Raw genomic sequence first — 21,697 nt, 5'->3', positions numbered from 1 at the left:
AGGTAATTATTAAACTAGAAAATGTTGAGAAAATAATTTTCTGCTTCACATCTAGAATTATATGACTTCGAAAAGAACTAAATTCGGACTTATTGTTAGCTTTGACTTTCATATTGAGCGCGCCTGTTTTGTTTCATTAATATACAGTACAGTACATCTAAATAGGCAACCCGTTGGCATTGGTCACTGTAGGGTCACTGCGATTAAAACAATCATACGCTACTGGTGATACAAATGTCAAGTTCAGATGTGCCGTTTTAGAATAATGGAATATGATGAAAATGCACTCATTATTAACAGTTCCCCCCCAGGGCATTATTGAGTAAACAGTAGGCCTAATCAATAAGCATGTAACTGGTGAAACAATCTCCAGATAGAACGTCGTGCATGAACGCAGTGTCTGATAGCTGATAGCTAGTCAGCATTACCAGGGGACGCGGATTTTTCAAGGACCGACAGTATGTTTGGACCGAGCAAAATAAATGTTTCAATCGGAGAGAATCAGCACCTCACAGTGGTCCAGAGTCACTAGGGGCGTGTTGAGAAAGAGTCTGCGAGCCAAGCAGGTCCGCGTGTTTCCCAAGAGCACAAGGTCAGACATTGAGTTTTCTTCGATCCAGTCCACGCGCAATGTAGGACCGTAGAGGGACACTGGCACTGTCGGAAGGAGAGAACGCAGGTGAACTGCAGAAGATCAATCACCATGCCAACCATGCCTCTTGAGGGTCTCAGCAGCCACTGCGGGGGCTTATTACCCAAAGGGAGCGTTTTTAATGGTCAGCGGGCCCTTAGTGGTATCTCAGTGTAGTGTTCCTTAACAACGAGATAAGGCTCAATATAAACCCTGTAAAAAATACGATAATAACTACGATTAAGAATAGCCTAATGGGAGAGAAAGGAGACACTTTAAGTGAGATACCAAGGAGGGTTATGGGGAGGGGGTCTGCAGTCATGCTATGTCATGCAGGCAAAGCTCTTCATTTTTTTTCAATAGACTGATGGCATAGCCTATGAACAGGTCAGAGGAGCAGTGACCATTCCTAATCAAATAAATCAGATAATATACACTCACCGGCCACTTGAGTGTATTTATAAGCAAACCTGTCTAATATTGATAGGAACCCATTTTGCATCCAACCGATTTAAGTTTCGACGACTTGTGCCTTCAGAGATGCCCTTCTGTACACCACTGTTGTAAAGAGTGGTTTGGCTATTTGAATATTTGTGGCTTTTCTGTCAGCCGAATCTGGCCATTCTCCTCTGACCTATCTTATTAACAAGATGTTTTCGCCCAGAGAATTGCCGCTCACTGAATGTTTTATTTTTTATCGTAGCATTTTTAGTAAACTCGAGAGTAGTGCGTGAAAATCCCAGGTTAGCTGCTTCTAAAATGCTGGGACCACCTATTCTGGCACGAACAATCCTACCACGGTCAAAGTTGCTTAGATCACACCTCTTCATTCTAAAGTTTGGTCAATCAACAATTGAACGTCTTCACAAGTCTGGATGCTTTATATGAGTTGCAGCGACATGACTAGCTGTTAGGCTAATTAGGTTAACGAGAAGGCGCCCCTAATGAAATCCACAGTCAACGACAAAATATAAAATGTAATACTCCTAGTTCCTTGCACTTTAACCGCACTACCGCTATTGTTTAAGTTGAAAGCCCCTAACCAATGGGCCCAAATAAAAAAATACTATGGGCCGTCATGCAATCCTCCGGAATGGAATTGTCATTGCAACAAACCTCATTAAATACCGTTTCACTTCAGTGAAAAATACAGATGTGTCCCTTTGCTTCTTAAACTCGTGCGTCATCACTTGGCGCTATGGTGGTACCCCTTGGGTGATATTTTCCACGAATCGTTTATAAAGTAATCCCTGCAGAATGGACCAAGGTTGCATACCAAAATCGGGTAAATGCTTTAGATTGTTTGTTTAGCCCTTTGATTAAGCTAAATGTGTGATATGCTGCAATCGTGGTTCTAAATGTAGTGCTGACATAGTACAACAAGTCTAGATAATCAACCAGACATGGACCAAAAACAAATGGCACGTGTAATTAATTTAGTGTTAGACAGTTTAATATAAAACGTCAAGGACATTTCCTTCTATTAATCAGTGTCTTAATGTCAATGCATAACTAATCGTTTGCTTTCCTCTCTATTGAATTGTTTCTAGCTACAGCATGTGAAAAGAGCAACTCTTTGTCCCATTAGACGACGGACCCATCTCTGATATTGAGCTCAATATATCTGGCCCCATCACTCACCCACAGTAAGGTTTTACATTAGCTGGAGAGCTCAAGTTGCTCGCGCCAGGGGGATTCAATATCTGCATTTAATTGGATGAGTTAAGATCAAATGCCTGTGGGTGTTTTGTATCTTGGAATCCATTGCTCGTTCGCTAATGAAAGTATTGTTCGGAGGGGTGATGGATGCGCACGCTGTTTTGTAAATTAGATTCATGGAAGGGGCATGAAAGGCGTTGGTTTGTCATTTGAGCCTGTGCCCGGTGGCTCCCTTTGGAAGTGTGTTGATTTCCAATCCTCGCACTCAATGGATTGCTGTGGGGTTGACGAGCCGTGCATTGCGTCCTGTTACCTCACAGAGACAGAGCCACACACACCTCACTTCATGTTTCTATGACGACGGAATCGACCTGATGCTGAAACCGTGTTGGGGAGAATTAGCAAACCAATGAACACCTCCCAGGGAAAATATAATCTTACATTGTCTGGTACTCTACAACTTTTCCAGTGACATGGGTCCGGTTTAGAGATTTATGTTACAGCCTAAAACACAACATGTAGCTAATGTTGCCTGAAGACATCATAAAGCACGAATCAATAAGTAACAGTGCCTCATCCATATGTAATTATTTCTCCTGAAATTGCAATTTCGAGGATTTCATCAGGCATTTATTGGCCTATCACGCAAGTCGCTCGCCCACAGAGCAGTGAAATGACCATTCTGGCAGATATTAGTAGCTAGGCCTATATGCCGAAGCAATATAAAGTATAGATTATCTAAAGTATGCATAGATTATACATGAATATGATTGACAATTTGTGTCAATCGTATAGACACAAATTGTTTTCTTAAAGAGAATCCTGGCAATTGGCCTAACGACGTCAGAATGTGCAACAGCGTCCCTGCATCGTCTGAAGAGCGAGATAATGACCAGGCAGGGGAAGGCGCATAGTCAACCGCCATCCGTAGGCTGCTACATCATTTGTTAATTTGCACTTTTTTCATGTAGTCTATTTTTCCCCGTCTATGATTAGAAATCAGTGTATTACATGTTTCTGCTTTGCTTGAGGAGCAAGTGCCTAATACGCTGTGCACCAGGACAAGGTGTCTCGCACTCTGTCGTTGTCGTGGAAACAGGAGCTAGCTAGACCATGGCCGTTTGCCTCCCTCCTGTCTTCCGGGTTTAATGAAAGACTGAGGAAATCAACTGAATTAGGTCAAGGCCAGCCGAGAGGTTTTGTCACACAATTAAGGACAAACAGGTGGTCTTTATTGCTGCAACGATGGGCCTATTACCAAAGCTTGAAACACCACCTCTAATTCAGGACCATGGACAGCAATATGACTGCATTGACATGTCACATTCCTGACAAGCGCTGATAGGCGGTGTGACGATAATAGCACAGCAAGCCATCATCAAGAAGTGTCTGGGGAAGCGATAACTTGATAGGCAATTAGGGGGCCTGGATACCAGATTTATAGGCCTGGGCATATCAAATAAATCATCCTAGTTTTTTTGATTGGTAACATTAGCTTGCTGTGGATGATAAGCTACTGTGTGTGTGTGTGTGTGTGTATGTATGTGTGCGCGCGCCCGTGATTACATGGATGCGTTGAAGGAAGGATGTATGTGAGGCGCATGTGATTTATCGCTACTGCAAGGCCCCATCAAATGAATCACGTTCCCAGGACGGCACAGGAACACATCCATGGGAAACGTTGAGTTTCAACCAGTAGGTTTGAAGACACCAAGACCGACGTAGGCTTCTGCCAGGGGAATCATGTAAACAGCCAGCAGAAAAACAGGGCAAACAGTGGAGTCAGCCTTTACTAGACGCGGAAGACATCTATCACTCGCCAACAGCAGATAAGGCTATTGGACATATAATTAGTAATTATAATACTCTTTATTATACTATATGATTTCTAGCCATTGCACTTGGTTATGAAGCATTTGCTCCAACATCAGCACTAGATAATATGCTTCATGTAATCGATATCAATTGTGCGTTTCAGTACAAGGGTAGGCCTCTAAGATATAGCTCTTCAAAATAACTAGGCTAATTAAAGCTTACAGTCAGACCAAGTCAATAAATCGTTTATATAATGATTGATATAAAGCTACGTCCACAATGACAATAGCCGCTTGGAACAGCCCCGCATAACATCGAGACAGAAAGCGTTAGCACAGCTGACAAGATAAGAGCAATACGATATCTTACCTTGCAGCTAAACTGGGTCAATGCAGTCAAAACCATGGCGCCGGCTGAAAGACTCTTGCCATACAAACATAAAACCACTTTATCTCCGCATTCTTCAACAGAAACGACAACTCACTCTCTCCAGCCTCGCGCGCTAACCAAAAAGCTGTCGGATCAGCTCTCGCGGCATCGCGATGTTAACACCCCTTCCTACCCTGCAGCTCAGCTCCACCAGAATAAAGACCCCCCCACCCCCCTTCAATTCTCAACTGATTTACTATTGTCCACCGAATTCTGTTCTAAAAATCAAAGATTAAAACAAGATTCACGGTGCAGTTCAATACACGTTAAAAAACAATTAATGACACATTGCACCTCCTTCGTATATTGCGCAAGACTTCCCAATCACCGAAATTAACACCCTTCGTTGAATGAGAATCAGGCGGTCTAGGACGTGCTTTTAAGATTACAATAAAAATTTAAACTCTTACCAACTGCCGTTTTGGAAGAGACACAGCCCATGTTCGCTTCTTAAGACGAGTAGCCTAATCTAAATTGATTTCCTTCTGCAAAAAAGACCTGAGCGTACCTCACAGATCTGAAGTCTCTCTCTCTTCTCTCCCTGGAGTCTTTTCAGGGTTCTGCAAGGATACGGCTTGCTGCTCACACCGCTGTAGTGACGCCGAGGGTGGGCAAAACTCCAAATACTTCGTCCTTGTTTTCACTTGCTATTTGTTGACGCTTGAATGTTTGAGGACTGTATTTTTCTGTATGGCTTCTATATATTCTTCGTGCTGATTCATTACAATATTAATATCCGAAGTACGCCAATTTATCCATCTGTAGTCTCAACGAATTCCTCTCTCACTACGTCACAGAAGGAAGGAGAGATGCCGGCGTTTCAGAACCACCACGACTGGACAGCGCACGTTTGCTTGGGCATCCAGGCGACAGCAGCATTGGCTACGCGCTCTACTGGTGGGGGTTTTCCCACTCTTTGTCACACTCCGGGAAGTTCCACACACTAGGACGAGGTGCCCTGCGGTCTCTGTACAGATCTACTATTATTGTGGTTCCACCTTGGCTAGTAGAGAGTTGCAGGTACCAAAATCTCACGCGAAAACTGCCTTTATACATTGGGCTGAGAATCCACCTCCCTTTTCCCTCCACTAGACGCGGAAAAACACCTGATTGGACGATGTCACATTGTGAGGACCAGCCTATTTCAGAAAAGCGGGAGTGGCTAAATGCGGACAGAGAGATAACTACAAAAAAAAATCTCAGTTCAAAGTTGCGATTTTAGTGAGAGCCTAATAGCCTACAAAGATCAGAGATTTTTTCCATTACTGAACTGATTGGTCTACGAGGTCCCACTTAAAGATGCATTGTGTGATTAAAACGTTACAATCATCTCTTCTAAATATTACATTTTTAAAACTGCCTGGCCTTGCCAATTGCAACAGTTAGACATTTTGCCTAAAAAAGCAGTCTTGTCGTGAATAACGTTGTACACAGCTGGCAGGTATAAAAACACCATAGATGTAGTTAGGCTTTTTATATGGCCTTTAGGAAAATCCATACTGTAGACACACATGTGATTTGAATGTTGGCTAGTCTAGCCTTGCTTTATAAACAGGATGTAAGTGGTTCTTTATAATGACTCTGAGCAGTTAATGAAGACCTAAGAAATGGAATGGGAAAAATGTAAAATGGTGGATAATTTTGAAAGTGACATATTCTAATGAGTAATAGGCCTTCATTATAGCCGATCATTTCCATTCCTCTTCCGTCTAGAGCGTCCACAATCACGGAAATATTCCCACGCCTTGCTTCCTCCACTGCACCTACCTGACGTTATCATTTAACCGGGAGCGACCGTAGGAGGTAGGTCTGTGGTGCTAGGAATAAAATTACAAAAACAACAGATAAAAACTAACCGAAGTATGCCGTGGTGTTTAGAAGGAAAGTAAAAAGAAACGTGGTGAGCCGGAATAACCTCTTAGTGAATATGTGGTATTTCAGGTGCCCGAACAGCCTAATAATAGATTCACGCCAATTGTTGTAACTACACCCACCATGGATGGTGAGGAAACTCCATATATACTATATTATATTGTACAGAAGCGTTGATGTGGGGATTATTGTATGGCTGGTGATGTTGACACTGTAGCCACACGGTCTTTCTGTCAAATAAGTCCCTTACATCTCATCTTTCATACCTTCCTCTGTTGCTCTCTTTAACTTATTTCTCACTCATGTACATACGCGCAGTTTTTAGGGGCATGGTAACATTTTGCTGGCGGGGATCTAATATAGGCTACGTAGTCAATAAGAATGACAATAACAGCAGCAGCAGGTGCATGGCTAGCCAAATTAGGCTTCTTAGGTGGTCTTTCTCGATCACGGTCCTTCTCGCCCTGCGAGCGAGGAAACATGCGGGTAGTTATACAAAAAAATCACTAAATTCAACCAAGCGAATCAGTCACTATGGACGGCCAATATAGCGAAGCTGTAGTTCAGCCGTGGTGAGATGAAGCACGGAAGGTTGCAGTGACTTGAGCGAAAAGCGGACAACATATGCCTCAATTATTGATTTAATTTGTTGATTGAAAAACACTGCGGTGCAACGTACAAACAACGTCCAATCGTTTCTCTGCTACAGTTGGATTAGGCAGACATATAGGCGCATTTATTGGTTTACCCCTCTCTATAGGCCTGCCTCATCTACCGTTAATGTACAACCCGTCTCGATTCCATAACGTGGACAAGTTGCGACAACAAGTTTATTACACCCATGCCGCAGACTTGTTTTTCCCAGTATACTAGCGCCACCGAAAGGCCATATTGTATAACAACAATTACAAAAAACAGTTCAACTCGACGAAGGCCAAATGCGCTGGTCTGACGCGCTTTGAAGCCAGACAGACTTGAACTGGGTACTATTTTTTTAAGGTTTGGAGTGAAATCAAACAATTGTGACGTTAAAGTACAGATTTGCAGCTTTCATTTCAGGTCTTTTTGTGTACATTCTCGTACATACACTTTTTATACAATTGTAAAGTACGAGGTTGTGTAGTAGCTAGATGCAGAACACAAACAGACTTATTTCTCTTTGTCCTCTTTATTTGTACATAGATTATATATATTATTTACACACAAACACAATGAGCACATTTAAAAGCTTTCTACATGGGGAGACAACAAGATGCTTCCTGGTTACAATGAGGTGTCATGGCACTACTAACAGCCAAACGCTGCAACATCTGTACAAAACCATTACCATAATCTGTCATCATAGGACGAAAATAGATGATCTTCAATTATAGTGCATTATTAATGGCCTGCTGCAGTAATGTCATCAAACCCAGGCCGTTGTCCAGCCTCAATTACTGACGCAGATATTATTATACGAGATCAAACGTCTTTGGCCGCCAAGAGGGAACTAGTCATTTCCAAGTCCTAATCCTTCTTTGGTTTCCTAACAACGGTATTTAGGCCTAAAGCTAGCATTCGTTCTCCACAGAGGACACTGGTCTCAGTTTAACCATTGACTGCGGTGCAGAACTGTAGGGGAACCTAAGGAATAATGTAACACTTCCTGATTTATGTTTTCTTTTCATATTTATGAGAGAAAAAACTGTTTTATATAGACTAACATCTTTATACCAACCGCATATGCGTGTTAGCCACCATTACAGAATGTATCTAGGTTTCTAGGACATACCCGAGTGCATTAGAATTATCCTCCATTAGGAATGTAAGCCTGAACTAAAGGCTTGTATATTTACTGTAATATTGTAATAAATTACACTAGTCAAAATACCTGTGCTGATACAGTCATGCATGATTTGATATTTCATAGGTCAATAAGAAAGGAGACAATTATATTTTTTGTCAAATAAACAATCAATTTTTCAACCCCTAAACGTTATCAGGTATGTAAAGACACAAATCATATCACACCAAATGTGAGTTAAGCCCTGTTTTCAGTAATTCCCAGTCTCACTAAATAATTGCAATTGAATAATAGTTATCATAAGTATATATTTTGCATTTGTTAAATAATGTAATATTATATATAGTGTATATATTGTGTAGATATATCATATACACTCACCTAAAGGATTATTAGGAACACCTGTTCAATTTCTCATTAATGCAATTATCTAATCAACCAATCACATGGCAGTTGCTTCAATGCATTTAGGGGTGTGGTCCTGGTCAAGACAATCTCCTGAACTCCAAATGTCAGAATGGGAAAGAAAGGTAATTTAAGCAATTTTGAGCGTGGCATGGTTGTTGGTGGTTGTCACCAGATCTCAACCCAATAGAGCATCTTTGGGATGTGGTGGAATGGGAGCTTCGTGCCCTGGATGTGCATCCCACAAATCTCCATCAACTGCAAGATGCTATCCTATCAATATTGGCCAACATTTCTAAAGAATGCTTTCAGCACCTTGTTGAATCAATGCCACGTAGAATTAAGGCAGTTCTGAAGGCGAAAGGGGGTCAAACACAGTATTAGTATGGTGTTCCTTATAATCCTTTAGGTGAGTGTATGTTTCCTATAGTACACTCCTTAACAGCATATTATTTTACTGCACTCTTCTCTAACTAATGTGTTGTTATTATTGACTCAGACATAAAATTAAGAAAACATTGATTGAAATTCCTTATGATAACACTATTTGGATAATTAATCTGAAGATTCTTTACAGCAGAGGTGTCAAACCGGTTCCACGGAGGGCCGAGTGTCTGCAGGTTTTTGCTCTCTCCTTGTACTTGATTGGTTAATTAGGTCACTGATTGGTTAGTTTCTACCCTCACCTGGTTGTGTAGGTATGAACTAGGAACCAATTTATAGGAAAAACCAAAGACCTGCAGACACTCGGCCCTTTGTGGAACCGGTTTGACACCTGTGCTTTACAGACTATCTACTAATAATAAATAACATTTCAGTTTACTATCTACTAACACAAACCCTAAACCTCAACCTATCCCTGACCTTAAATGTTTCCTTTAAAATGTACTGTAAATCTAACCCTACCCTTAACAATAATTCACTTTTGATAGTTTGTTGATAGACTGAAAATAATTTCTTGGTACGAAGCACATTTTGTTTGAAAAGGAGTAGCAAAATGTACAATAACAACTGAAATATCTGTTCACTGAGGAAAGGAATGAGATGTAGTACAACCCCACAGATGGAATCAGATCTTATCGGTGGTCCTTATAACACCTGTTCCAGCATGAGAAAGCAATTGAGGCCCTCTATGCATCTCTATGGGTGCAACATCTATGGGTTTATGACAAAGAGAATATTTCAGCATGAAAATTGCCATTGAAAGCATCCAACAATTTAATCTTGTCAAGCAGGTGGGATTTGAAACAGGCTGGCTCAGTGGACTCCCAACCAGGCATTTAAGTACTCCGGACCGATGCGCCAGATTAAGAGCTGTTGCATCTAGGCAATAAAACCTCGCTCAGGTAATGTCCAATTTGACAGAGCCTCACAAGTGGGTGGGTGCAGTAAAAAGTATCAAAATATGTCCTTTAGGTCGATATTATGAACCAATCATTAAGATACAGACTGTAATAAAGGTTAGAACGGGACGCAATGTTGCGCTCTTCTTGGGGACAAGAAAATGTTGTGCCAACTGTTTTGACCCTCAGGCATGGGACATGGAATCTGAATCAGCAACTGAAATTCTGTTCCCCAATGACTCTGTACTATTAGGTGTCCACACTTCTTCTGTTCCCCAATGACTCTGTACTATTAGGTGCCCACACTTCTTCTGTTCCCCAATGACTCTGTACTATTAGGTGCCCACACTTCTTCTGTTCCCCAATGACTCTGTACTATTAGGTGCCCACACTTCTTCTGTTCCCCAATGACTCTGTATTATTAGGTGTCCACACTTCTTCTGTTCCCCAATGACTCTGTACTATTAGGTGTCCACACTTCTTCTGTTCCCCAATGACTCTGTACTATTAGGTGTCCACACTTCTTCCCAATTTTGTCATCTACATTTGTTTTTGTATTTTGTAAGTGTTAAAGATTCCGTTTAGATAGTTCCATGGGTCAATGCATGTGAGGATGTATTTTCTCATCTGATGACTGACCTCAACATTGCAGGCGCCTAAGCAACCTAAAGGAGTCATTAAAGCACAATGAGAAAAGGAAATACCAGTTAACCATGACCCCAGACTCCCTGGACAATTCTGACCAATAACATTGCCCACAGGGCCTCCCAGTGACTCATAGCTAACCTCACAGTTAAAATCCCATCCCAGAGCTGAAAAGAGGGAAAAAAGTATATTGTTCTGTCTCTCAGCAAGGTGGTTAACCCAATTGCTCCCAGGTAGACGCTGAAAATAAAAATGTGTTCCTTGTATTTATCCAGTAAAACAACGGTAATAAAAACCAATAATGTGTAACATCTGGTGACAGAGGAAACAACTCTACATACCTAATACAGCACATAGGCAAATGGCGCCAGACGTGGGAAGAATTCTCCACAGTTTTTTTTTATAAACACAGGCCTGTACCTCAACACACTACAAGTATTTACCAGCCGCTGTCCATAGTCATAGAAATATATTTGGACAAGGGCAGTGCCGGCACGACTCAATGCCGAACACAAGACCCCAATGAAGGACAACCAAGCTTCCGATTGGTGGTGATGGTGTGAAGTGTGAAAGGGAACCAAGGGAGCTCTGATTTTGCTCTCCTTCTGTTTGTCTCCGTCTCCCTCCGGCCGCCTCTCAGTGCAGCAATGCGGCCAGCAGGCCAGTCAACGCGGCAGTAACCAGAGAGATGGAGGACACCGGGGACACAGCAGCGTTCCTGCCACCATCCGTGTTAGTTGGCTGAGGTCTGCCTTCACAGTGTCGGAGGTCCCGGCCCACACAGGCAGCGTAGGCCATGGCGTGAGCCAGGTAACTCTGCTCCTGGACCCCGTGAAAGAGGTGGGCCATGGGGCCGCGGGCCAGAACCACCACGTCCTCTCCGCCATGGGTCTCGCTGTCAAGGGGCACCGCGGACAGCTGCACATAATCTTTAGACGCTGACATGAAAAGACAGGGAGGGGAGGAGTGGATGACTTCATGTGAAAGAGAGGAGAGTTGAGAGGGGAAACAAGCCACAAAAGAACAAAAAGGACAGTTGCTTTCTTACTTGTGTCGACATTACGGATGTCCGGGCGCTTGTTGTTGACGACTTTGTAGCCAGGGCCATTTCCATACATTAGTGTGGTGTAAGGCAACATGTCTTTCCCGTACAGTGGAGATTTCCCTGAGAAAGACACAGCAGGTTTAGTCACAAATGAAAGATCTTATACAGAGGAACACATTGGGAAAGAGGTGAGGAGCGTGTCTCGAGGGAGCCTGAGGTTGAGGAGATCTCAGAGTCTCCAGATGAGGTATTAGACTCTCCAGCCCCGGCTGATGAACTGCTTACTGTTTTACTACTGCATTAATCACAAGGACCTGGGAGGCTGAAGCACTGGGGAGACGGGAACAGAGAGATAACAGGGAAGGGGTAGGAAGAGAAGGTACAGAGCCACATGAAGTGAGAGAGACAGAGAGAGACAGATTGAGACAGAGACAGAGTGAGACAGTGAGAGAGAGATTGAGACAGTGAGAGTGAGACAGAGAGAGACAGAATGAGACAGAGAGAGTCTTTACATCGCCATTCCAACCAGTGACTATATGCACATCTTTATGTACATATTGTATAACACTCGAGTGTGTTTATCCTTTTAAAACTTGTTTAATGTTAATAATAAAAATAACTGTATTGTTAATGTGTTATCTTTAGTTATTTGTACTTTTTCAGGTTGTTTCTATATTTAATTTCCAATTGCTTTGGCAGTGTAAACAAATGTTTCCCATGCCAATAAAGCCCATTGAATTGAGAGACAGAGAGAGAGAAAGAGAGAGGAATGAAAGGATTAGAGAGTGGGCTGTTGAGAACAGTGTCCTTAGACAGATAATGCTGATAATCTGTCTAATGATTAGTTTGACGCCGTTCTGGGCCGGGGACACTGTATCTATAACGCTATAATTGCTCATGTAGTCTGTACCGCATCTGTAGCCAGAACAGCAACCTCATTGTCAACACTGTAATATTAGGGGTGACCGGATGTAGTTACATAAGATGTCCATCCCAAGTATAGCAGATTCTGGTTTTACCCAGACCTCCCTAACCTTATTCCCAGCAGTTGTTTGCTGAATCCTGGCCTAAAAGGGGTCTGGATGACCAACCTGATCAACTGTTCCAATCAAGCCTGGAGGATGGACTGATATGGTAAGTTCCTTAATGTTGAGATGCCACGACAAGGCCAGATTGTTATGGATACAGGAGACCGTGGCAGTCTCCTGTACGCATACTGTCGTTATCTATTAAACCTTCTAAAATATAGGAGACCACTTCATCCTTTGCAACCAGCATTTCCACCCTACAGATCAGAATTATTGATCTTATCTGCAAGAGGGGGTGGCGGGGGAGAGGTAGGGAGGCAGGTAGTGGTCTAAGCGCTGCGTTTCTGCCTGTAATTGCAAGGGAGGAGAAATGTCAAAGTGCCAGTGGCGTCTAGCAGACGGAGGCTCAGGCAGGCCCCCCACCACCCCCACCACTGCTAATGTCATCCTAGCTGAAATTGTGTGTCTGTGTGTGTGTGTGTGTGTGTGTGTGGGGGGGGGGGGGGGACAGAATGAGGACATCCTAGAGTGTGAAGGGAGGAGGTATTCTTAGTGCTTCCCTACATAAGATCAGTAAATCAATGCAACATGACTTCATCAATTTAGCATGGCTAGATCTGACCCATCCATCTAACATTTTCACGGAACAACTGAAAGAACACATTATTTTCTATTTCTAACATTATTTCTATTAGAAAAAGACTGCCCCAGAAAAGGCCAATTATCAGAATTGATTTGACTAGATAAACTAGCTGTAACACTTTGTGGATAACCAAACCAGTCATTTGTTCAAGGTCGGTTCTTACCCAGAATGCTTTGCCCCCTGAAGGGGTATCCGTTAAAACTGAAGGAATGGGAGTGGTCAGCTGTCACAAGTGTGAGAGTCTCCTCTTCATTGGTCAACTCCAGGCCCTTGGCAACAGCGTTGTCCAAGGCAACTGTTTCGTGCAGCGCCATGGAGGCTCTGGAGGCATGGTGGCCCTGGTCGATACGCCCCCCTCAGACACAACACAGAGTAGGACAAAGTTACACACGGCCCTAAGATCAGTTCTGGGTCGTTCTCTCTAATCATCGGTGAAAGCTAATGTGACCCTAGAACGCCACTTTATACTGGTAATCATATAACACTGTAAAAACATAGGAATAACGTTGAAATAAAGCTGAAAAGACACTAGTACAAGTGTTACTTAGCCAAGTCAAATCAACCTAGCTCCTGTTCTCCCCCTCATCAGTGCATTCAGAAAGTAGAGCAGAGTGGAGCTAATAAGTTGGGTTTCTAGTGATCAGAAAGGGACCCAGGGAGCAGAAGAAGAGCCAGGGAGCAGCTCTATTTCAATCCCACCACTGCAGTTTATTTTAAAGCCATTGTTAAGATACTAGACGCTTAACAGCAGGTCCCAGGTGCCCAGAATGGTGACTGAGATTGAGCGTATGATGGATGAGTTCCTGGGTGAGTTCGTCCCACTGTGGAACAGTAATGTATGTCACAACACATCCCATGAATGCCCCTTCTTACACTGCGGCAAACACATGCAGTAAATGCAGATTCTGCAAACACACTACAGTCACTAACCAGCTTGCTGAGAGGCGCTGCATCCCCACAGCATCGCACCTCTCTACTGACTCCAGATAAAATGTCATCAAAACCTAACATATTACTTGGTGTTATAAGAACTTTCCAATGTTAAAACAGTCACATTTGTCTGTAAATAAACAGATAATTCACTTATATTTACCAAGATAAATTATCACTCAATATAAGATGAAACAAAATATGATGGCAATTTTATGCTGTGAATATTAAGTCTCTTTCACCAAACTACCAGTGCTATTATTTTTGGGATGAACTAATTAAAATGAATGATTGACAGCTCTTTGCTTACCTTCCACCAGCAGGAAGAATCCCTTGGGGTTTTTCCTGAGGATACGGATGGCCTTCTCTGTGGTCTCAGCGATGGATGGGTCCATGATGGGATCTCTCTCCACTTCAAAGCGCATGTCCCCAGGCTCAAACAGGGCTGCGGGGAGCAATTTGGATCAGTTATAAAAAAAAAAACGAGGTTCATGGTTGATATTTCAAAGCACTAACCTGTGAAAATGTTAGGTGTTTGAGCAGGGGCGCCGCCAGGAATTTTGGGCGCCATGACAACAAATCTAATTGGGCCCCGTCTGCGCAGCTGTTACCTATTTTTTGGGGGCCCTGTCAGTCATGGGCCCTTGGAATTGTCCTAACTTTCCCCCCTATATGGCGCCCCTGCGTGTGAGATATCAGATGATGTAAGAATGGGGAATGCTTCTTCCAGGTGGTGCAGTGGTACGGCCATTTGTTAGCACTGAGCTGACCACCACAGTCTAGGTTCAAGCCTTGACTCTGGCAAATGGACAAGCAAAGCTCGTGGACTGGGAGTTGTCGTCAGCAGGGATTTCCTGATCTTACCAGTTCAATGGAATTTCGACCAAAATGATGGAAACACCAAAGCTGGGCATTATTCACCAACAGTACGATGGATAGTGATGTCTTGTTTCAATGACATGGATTTTGGCATTGCAATACGGATGTCAACCCCAAAAACCACATTGATGTCATCTCTCCTATCAGCTGCATTGCACCAATTTCAGCTTTTACGAATAGAAGGTAGAATTAAGCAATCACTTCTGACCTGAAAAGGAAAACTACTGAATATTATACAGTGCATAAAATATAGAAAAACCACAGGCATTTTACAATAAATCAATTATAATGGATTTGACAAATGTCCAGTACAGTATGTTAGGCCAGATTGTTTGATTAGGAGCCAATGGCAGCATAGTCATTGCCTTGTATCCCCGACGGCCTGCAATACATAGATCTCTTTCCTGAATCTGTACTCCACCACTTCCCTAAAGAAAGATTGCATTGAGAGTAAGGAGTATTCACCCATAAGGTAATCAGTGGTGTCAGGGTCCACAGAGTCAAAATCAGTTCTGTTCCAGACGTAACGAGCAACCTGTCACACACACACACACACACACACACAAACACAGGGTGTGTCAGAATATACAAAGAATGTTAAATGTAGCCAGTGTCACGTCAATTTGCTGTTCCACATTACAGTCTCTATGTACTTTTCCAACTTTCATCTTCCGCCAGTCAGAGATGAGGTCCCGTCCATCGCCTCTCTTTCCTCTGGACGCCAGATCTCTGGGGTACTCTGGATCCCGTGTTCCCTTGGGGGTCATGTACTTCCTGCCACCACCAATGATCACCTGGAGGCAACATCATTCCTGTTCATGGTCAGCACCGGTATTGAATAACAACATCAACTGAAAGGCTATCCGCTAGTTCCCAACCAGATTAACCACAGACTTGACCTTCTCCCCAGCCATGGTCTCAGGCTAATTTTTCTTAATGCCTTTAGAACAAAGATAAATCTCATTGGTCAATAACTCTCCCTGATGCTCACATCAATGTCCGTGTTGTTGAGGAGCTGAGAAGCGATGTCTGTGCACCCTTCTTTTTTCGCGGAGGCGGGCATGTCGGCATCGCTGTACCACTTCCTGCTGACGGTGTGGGCATAGGTGGCTGCAGGGGTGGCGTGCTGGACCCGCGTCGTCGTGACGATCCCGACGGATTTCCCTAAGGTGGGAACGAGGGAAGGTGAGAGGAGAAGGTCAGGAGATCAGGAAGAAGTCAGGAAGGCAACAAAGAAAGTGTCAGGGAGCAGGCTTTCAGTCGCACCTCTTCCACCATCAAATAATTCCCCTGGTTTTAGTGAGCCATTTTTTATTGAATATATGATGCCACAGAGTGTGTTGATCATATCTTTCATTACACAACGTTGACATTAGAACATGTCTAATTACTATGCACATAACAAGTTGTCTGTAAAGCTGACAGGACACAGGACACAGGGGCAACGGAGGACGTTTACTAAAGAAGTAAGAAATAACAAAACTAAACTTAGAAACTAAGACACGATAACAGAAACAACATTACATTGGGATGAAACCAAACAATGACCGAAAACTAAGAATAGGGAAGGAAGAGCTTAAATGGTGAAGGGATGAGGAACACAGGTGAGGGCAGTAAAGGCAAACAGGACTCTCCCAAATGAGGGAGAGAGAGCGCTGGATTCCAATGGCAGGGCAGGCCTGCCATGCCAGGACGTAAGACAGCTCATTTCTTTTATTGCTCTTGGAGATGGTTTTTACAATGCTCTCTTTATCACACTACAGCACTTGAAAAGCTATTCAAATACACAACCTGCTGTAACCGAAACACTTCTGAGGCGCCATAGGCCATATGCATGAAAAGGGTAAAACTCTCTTCCTCACTCTCTTACAAACATTTTACAATAGTTGTGAGGACTTTTTGGATACTAAAATGTATTCCCATAAAAATTGTAAGAACAGACAAAATGTCCTTACTTCACCATATTTACCATGGGTTAACTCTACAAGTATAGTAAAACAAGTGCACACACTTGCATGCATGCATGCATGCATGCACACACACACACACACACACACACACACACACACACACACACACACACACAAACAATAATACATACATAAACAGAAACTCTCTCCAGGAAATCCTGATAGATGTATTTATGGAGGGTGTTAACAATGGAACATGATAACAGTCAAGGTTACATTAACATGGGAGGCTACCCTTCAGCTACAGGAGGTGTGTGTGGACACAACTGATAATGTAGCCTACTGCTATCACTTTTTAACTGTATTGATGTTTAGGATTGCAATCTAATCCCCACCTCCTTCATTGCATAAAATGTCCGGTTTCAGATTGTGTCCATATATTTTGAAAATATCTGTATAATCTCAGTGTAGAGAAGTTGTGCAGAAAAGTGAATTATGCCAGTCATTAGGAGTTTCACAATGTATTTAAATGAGATCTAAATATGATCTTTAATTTGCTCTATCTTTACATTTATCTATCTGTTTTATCTATATACTTTATTTAGGTGTTATGTATCTTCTTTCATATATCTATGTTGTTTATCTGAATATGTTTTTATTGATCTGTCTCTGTTTTATTCCCAGAACCTCTGATTGTGCATTAAGCAGATGAGCCAATGGAGCGTTGTGTAAATTCTACTTAGACATTAACCTGCACCTTGGACACCAATTTTCCATGACTCCCACTTATCAATACTTTTTTCCATGACTTACTCCAGGGCATCTATCCAAAGCAGTATCTGATGAAGGACATTATCAGCCACAGCTTTTCATCCGCTTACCTTTGGACAGATAGGGTGTTTATTGAGCTGGAGATCCCAAACCAACAGGCTAATTTGCAAGCCTTTGTAACTACTGCTAGCAATGGTGAGGTGTGAATGTTACAATGTGTTTCTATGTCTTCTGTGGTGGAACATGGGTACAAGTAGTGTAGGAGCATGTCCCAGGCTGAAAATGTTGGGAATCATGAGTAATACATTAACTGACTGCTGTTAACATATCAAAGTTCCTGTCCTCAGTATTTAAGACTGTTGTTCTAAAGACAGGTCTGGAAGTAGCAAGATTCTTCAGAGGTATAAGTATACATAGGACGGGTCCTAGTTACCATGTTAAGGCCTTCCCAGGCCCTAGTTACCATGTTATGGCTTTCCCAGGCCCTGGTTACTGTGTTGAGGCCTTCCCAGGCCCTAGTTACTGTGTTAAGGCCTTCCCAGGCCCTAGTTACCATGTTATGGCTTTCCCAGGCCCTAGTTACTGTGTTGAGGCATTCCCAGGCCCTAGTTATCAGTGTTAAGGACTCCCCGGGCCCTAGCTATCATGTTAAGGACGCCCCGGGCCCTAGTTATCAGTGTTAAGTACTCCCCGGGCCCCAGCTATCATGTTAAGGACTCCCCAGGCCCTAGTTATCAGTGTTAAGGTCTCCCCAGGCCCTAGTTATCAGTGTTAAGGTCTCCCCAGGCCCTAGTTATCAGTGTTAAGTACTCCCCGGGCCCTAGCTATCATGTTAAGGACTCCCCGGGCCCCTAGTTATCAGTTTTAAGGTCTCCCCAGTCCCTAGCTATCATGTTAAGTACTCCCCGGGCCCTAGTTATCGGTTATTAGTCAACGAGATCTGGAAAACCTGAGTACTAGTTATATGAATAGTTGGATAGAGATATTTCTCATACCAGAATCTTTGGCCCACTTGAGAATGGAAGTGACTTCGTTTCCCTTCTGGGTCTTGCAGACTCCGTTGCGAGAGGCTGCATTCACCCCAACCGTGTTGAGGTTGGTCTTAACACCACACAAATAGGCCGTGGCTGTTGATGAACTGTCAGGGATCTGGAAGTCAACACTGTATGTCTGCAAACACGCACACAAACAGACACAGACACATTATATTGTATAGGCACGAATACACCACAGAGACATTATAATGTATAGGCACGAATACATCACAGACACATTATAATGTATAGGCACGAATACATCACAGACACATTATAATGTATAGGCACGAATACATCACAGACACATTATAATGTATAGGCACGAATACACCACAGAGACATTATAATGTATAGGCACGAATACATCACACAGACATTATAATGTATAGGCACGAATACGCCACAGACACATTATAATGTATAGGCACGAATACGCCACAGACACATTATAATGTATAGGCACGAATACGCCACAGACACATTATAATGTATAGGCACGAATACACCACAGAGACATTATAATGTATAGGCACGAATACATCACAGAGACATTATAATGTATAGGTACGAATACATCACAGAGACATTATAATGTATAGGCACAAATACGCCACAGAGACATTATAATGTATAGGCACGAATACGCCACAGACACATTATAATGTATAGGCACGAATACACCACAGAGACATTATAATGTATAGGCACGAATACATCACAGAGACATCTTGTCTTGCTTGTAGTTACATACGGAACTATTTAGAGGTGTAATTATGTGTTTCTGAACTATTCTGTGTGTGTGTTTGTGTGTGTACCTTCACAAGGCCTGCATGGGGAAAAGTGTCCATAATCATGACTGTCTCCTCCCCAGACTGGTTGTTCATCTGGCCCTTGAGGATACGAGCGGCCGTGATGGTGGTAATGCCCATACCTGTGGAACAGAGAACAGCATGTCACACAGGTTGAACAGAGAGAACAGCATGTCACACAGGTTGAACATGGAGAACAGCACGTCACACAGGTTGAACATAGAGAACAGCACGTCACACAGGTTGAACAGAGAACAGCATGTCACACAGGTTGAACAGAGAACAGCATGTCACACAGGTTGAACATGGAGAACAGCACGTCACACAGGTTGAACAGAGAACAGCACGTCACACAGGTTGAACATAGAGAACAGCACGTCACACAGGTTGAACAGAGAACAGCACGTCACACAGGTTGAACATAGAGAACAGCACGTCACACAGGTTGAACATAGAGAACAGCTCATCACACAGGTTGAACAGAGAGAACAGCACGTCACACAGGTTGAACAGAGAACAGCACGTCACACAGGTTGAACATAGAGAACAGCACGTCACACAGGTTGAACAGAGAACAGCACGTCACACAGGTTGAACATAGAGAACAGCACGTCACACAGGTTGAACATAGAGAACAGCACGTCACACAGGTTGAACATAGAGAACAGCACGTCACACAGGTTGAACATAGAGAACAGCATGTCACACAGGTTGAAGCTGAATAACTGAGTAACCGGCCAATTACAAATGTGGCTATTTTGGGAAAGGCACTTTTAAATTATTTAACCTCTCTGTAGGTGTGAAGCATATACAGGGTATTTCATTTCTCAATGTACGGTTCAGATTTACTGTGCCAGTGTGAGGTTTGGCCTGTGATTGGTCACTCACCGTCACCTAGGAAGAGCATTATGTTTTTGGCCACATTAGTGTTGAACTTCCTGTCCAGCGCTGCCTGCAGAGCCTTGGCACCCTGGGTCCTCCAGAACTCCGGATTCTCCTCCTCAACTGGGATAGAGACACACAATTATTTAGTAACACATTGGACTATATGCACATTTTGCATTAAAACAGTTAAAAATGAAAATAACTTATTAATAATAATTTATTCTCAACACTAATACAACAACAAATATAAATATTGATATTTGATGAACTTATAGAGAAGGTAAATAAGAAAGAGCTTAAGAGAAGTAGATATAGAATGCCATTAACTACTAACATCCTCCAACCTCAAAAAACCACAAACATAGCTGATGTTCCTCCCCTTGGAGGCTCCACTTCAAAGCATTTCAAGAAAGAGGCAAGGACAGAGAGGATATATAGAATCAAACAAGCACCATCAAGAGTACCATAGGCCGGGGTGGACCCAGAAACCAAGAGCAAACACAAGGCAACCACAGAAAGTTGGTCAGTTTCCATAACGATGTCAATGAAGAGGACCGTTCTTCTCTCTGACCACCTCTCAGAGAAACAGAGAAATATATTCCAGCTCTCCCTGGGCGCCAGTCGACGTTAATGGCAGGTCGTAAAACTGATACCGGCCAATGCGGCCATAGTCCAGACGCCTTTTCGTAACTTTGGTATCTTACTTGTTTGGACACCTTTAACAATAGACCAACAAAGAGTAAATATAAGAAGATGTAGACACTAACAAACAACAGACAATGACAACCATTAGACCTACACAACATATCATCCCTGTAATTGCATGGCCACGGAACACTTTTGACTCAACACTAACATTTAAAAACACACATGAATGGAAACCTGATCTACCACAGATAAAACATCTAAGAAGTTATTAGTCAGCAGCTTTGAATGATTGCTTTATGACCTTATTTATGAACAGACTGTAGCAGTTGAAAAAAGGCTCTTCAACAGGGAAATGAGGATCCACTAATCACACCATAAGCCCTGACCTTGGTTCTGCTCAGACAGTAGGTAACTCATATTTTAATAGGGATGATAAATAAGTAGATAATGAGGGCAGACTCAGGGGGATGTGGGTCGTTTGATGTCTTATGTCATAGAGTCCAATGGGACTGTACTTCATGGATAAAGAG

At 42.8% G+C, this 21,697-nt stretch overlaps 2 protein-coding genes across 7 annotated transcripts in view; both read right to left on the bottom strand.

Annotated features, from left to right (window-relative positions):
• zgc:165508 (FAM131 domain-containing protein) overlaps nt 1–5,542 on the bottom strand; it is a 32,692-nt gene extending 27,150 nt beyond the window's left edge. Inside the window, exons 1-2 of one of the 4 annotated variants that reach the window (XM_020051965.3) lie at nt 4,945–5,035; nt 509–657 (exon numbers count right to left, since the gene is read on the bottom strand). In XM_020051965.3, coding sequence (XP_019907524.1) covers nt 509–657; nt 4,945–4,975 — 180 coding nt within the window. In that variant the 5' untranslated portion in view covers nt 4,976–5,035. The other 3 variants (XM_010880074.4, XM_010880162.4, XM_010879909.4) reach the window with 3 other exon arrangements.
• A 3,798-nt stretch (nt 5,543–9,340) lies between these two features.
• On the bottom strand, nt 9,341–21,094 carry alp3 (alkaline phosphatase 3). Of its 3 annotated transcripts, none has more exons than XM_029124766.2 (11): nt 20,972–21,094; nt 20,523–20,639; nt 19,641–19,756; nt 18,784–18,958; nt 16,099–16,271; nt 15,761–15,901; nt 15,573–15,642; nt 14,539–14,673; nt 13,462–13,653; nt 11,631–11,747; nt 9,341–11,520 (listed from the first exon to the last, which is right to left on the bottom strand). In XM_029124766.2, the coding sequence occupies exons 1-11, from the start codon at nt 21,051–21,053 to the stop codon at nt 11,219–11,221; spliced, it is 1,620 nt and encodes a 539-aa protein (XP_028980599.2). In that variant the 5' UTR covers nt 21,054–21,094; the 3' UTR covers nt 9,341–11,218. The 3 variants fall into 3 exon arrangements, with proteins under 3 accessions (XP_028980599.2, XP_028980614.2, XP_028980623.2); XM_029124781.2 differs by having other exon boundaries at nt 20,984–21,094; XM_029124790.2 differs by lacking the exon at nt 20,972–21,094 and adding an exon at nt 20,864–20,922.
• Between the last annotated feature and the right edge of the window lie 603 nt (nt 21,095–21,697).

The sequence above is a fragment of the Esox lucius genome, chromosome 1, assembly GCF_011004845.1.
Source record: "Esox lucius isolate fEsoLuc1 chromosome 1, fEsoLuc1.pri, whole genome shotgun sequence".
Classification (NCBI taxonomy): domain Eukaryota; kingdom Metazoa; phylum Chordata; class Actinopteri; order Esociformes; family Esocidae; genus Esox; species Esox lucius.
The sequence above is the reverse complement of the archived record's forward strand: the minus strand, read 5'-3'. Positions and strand labels throughout refer to the sequence as shown.

Coding starts and splice junctions, on each gene's coding strand:
- alp3 (XM_029124766.2), bottom strand. CDS start 21,053: ATGGAAACTGACCAACTTTCTGTGGTTGCCTTGTGTTTGCTCTTGGTT. Junction 15,643..15,760: donor GGAAGATGAAAGTTGGAAAA/GTACATAGAGAC, acceptor TGTGTGTGACAG/GTTGCTCGTTACGTCTGGAA. Junction 11,748..13,461: donor CAGGGGGCAAAGCATTCTGG/GTAAGAACCGAC, acceptor TGTCTTTCTCAG/GGAAATCTCCACTGTACGGG.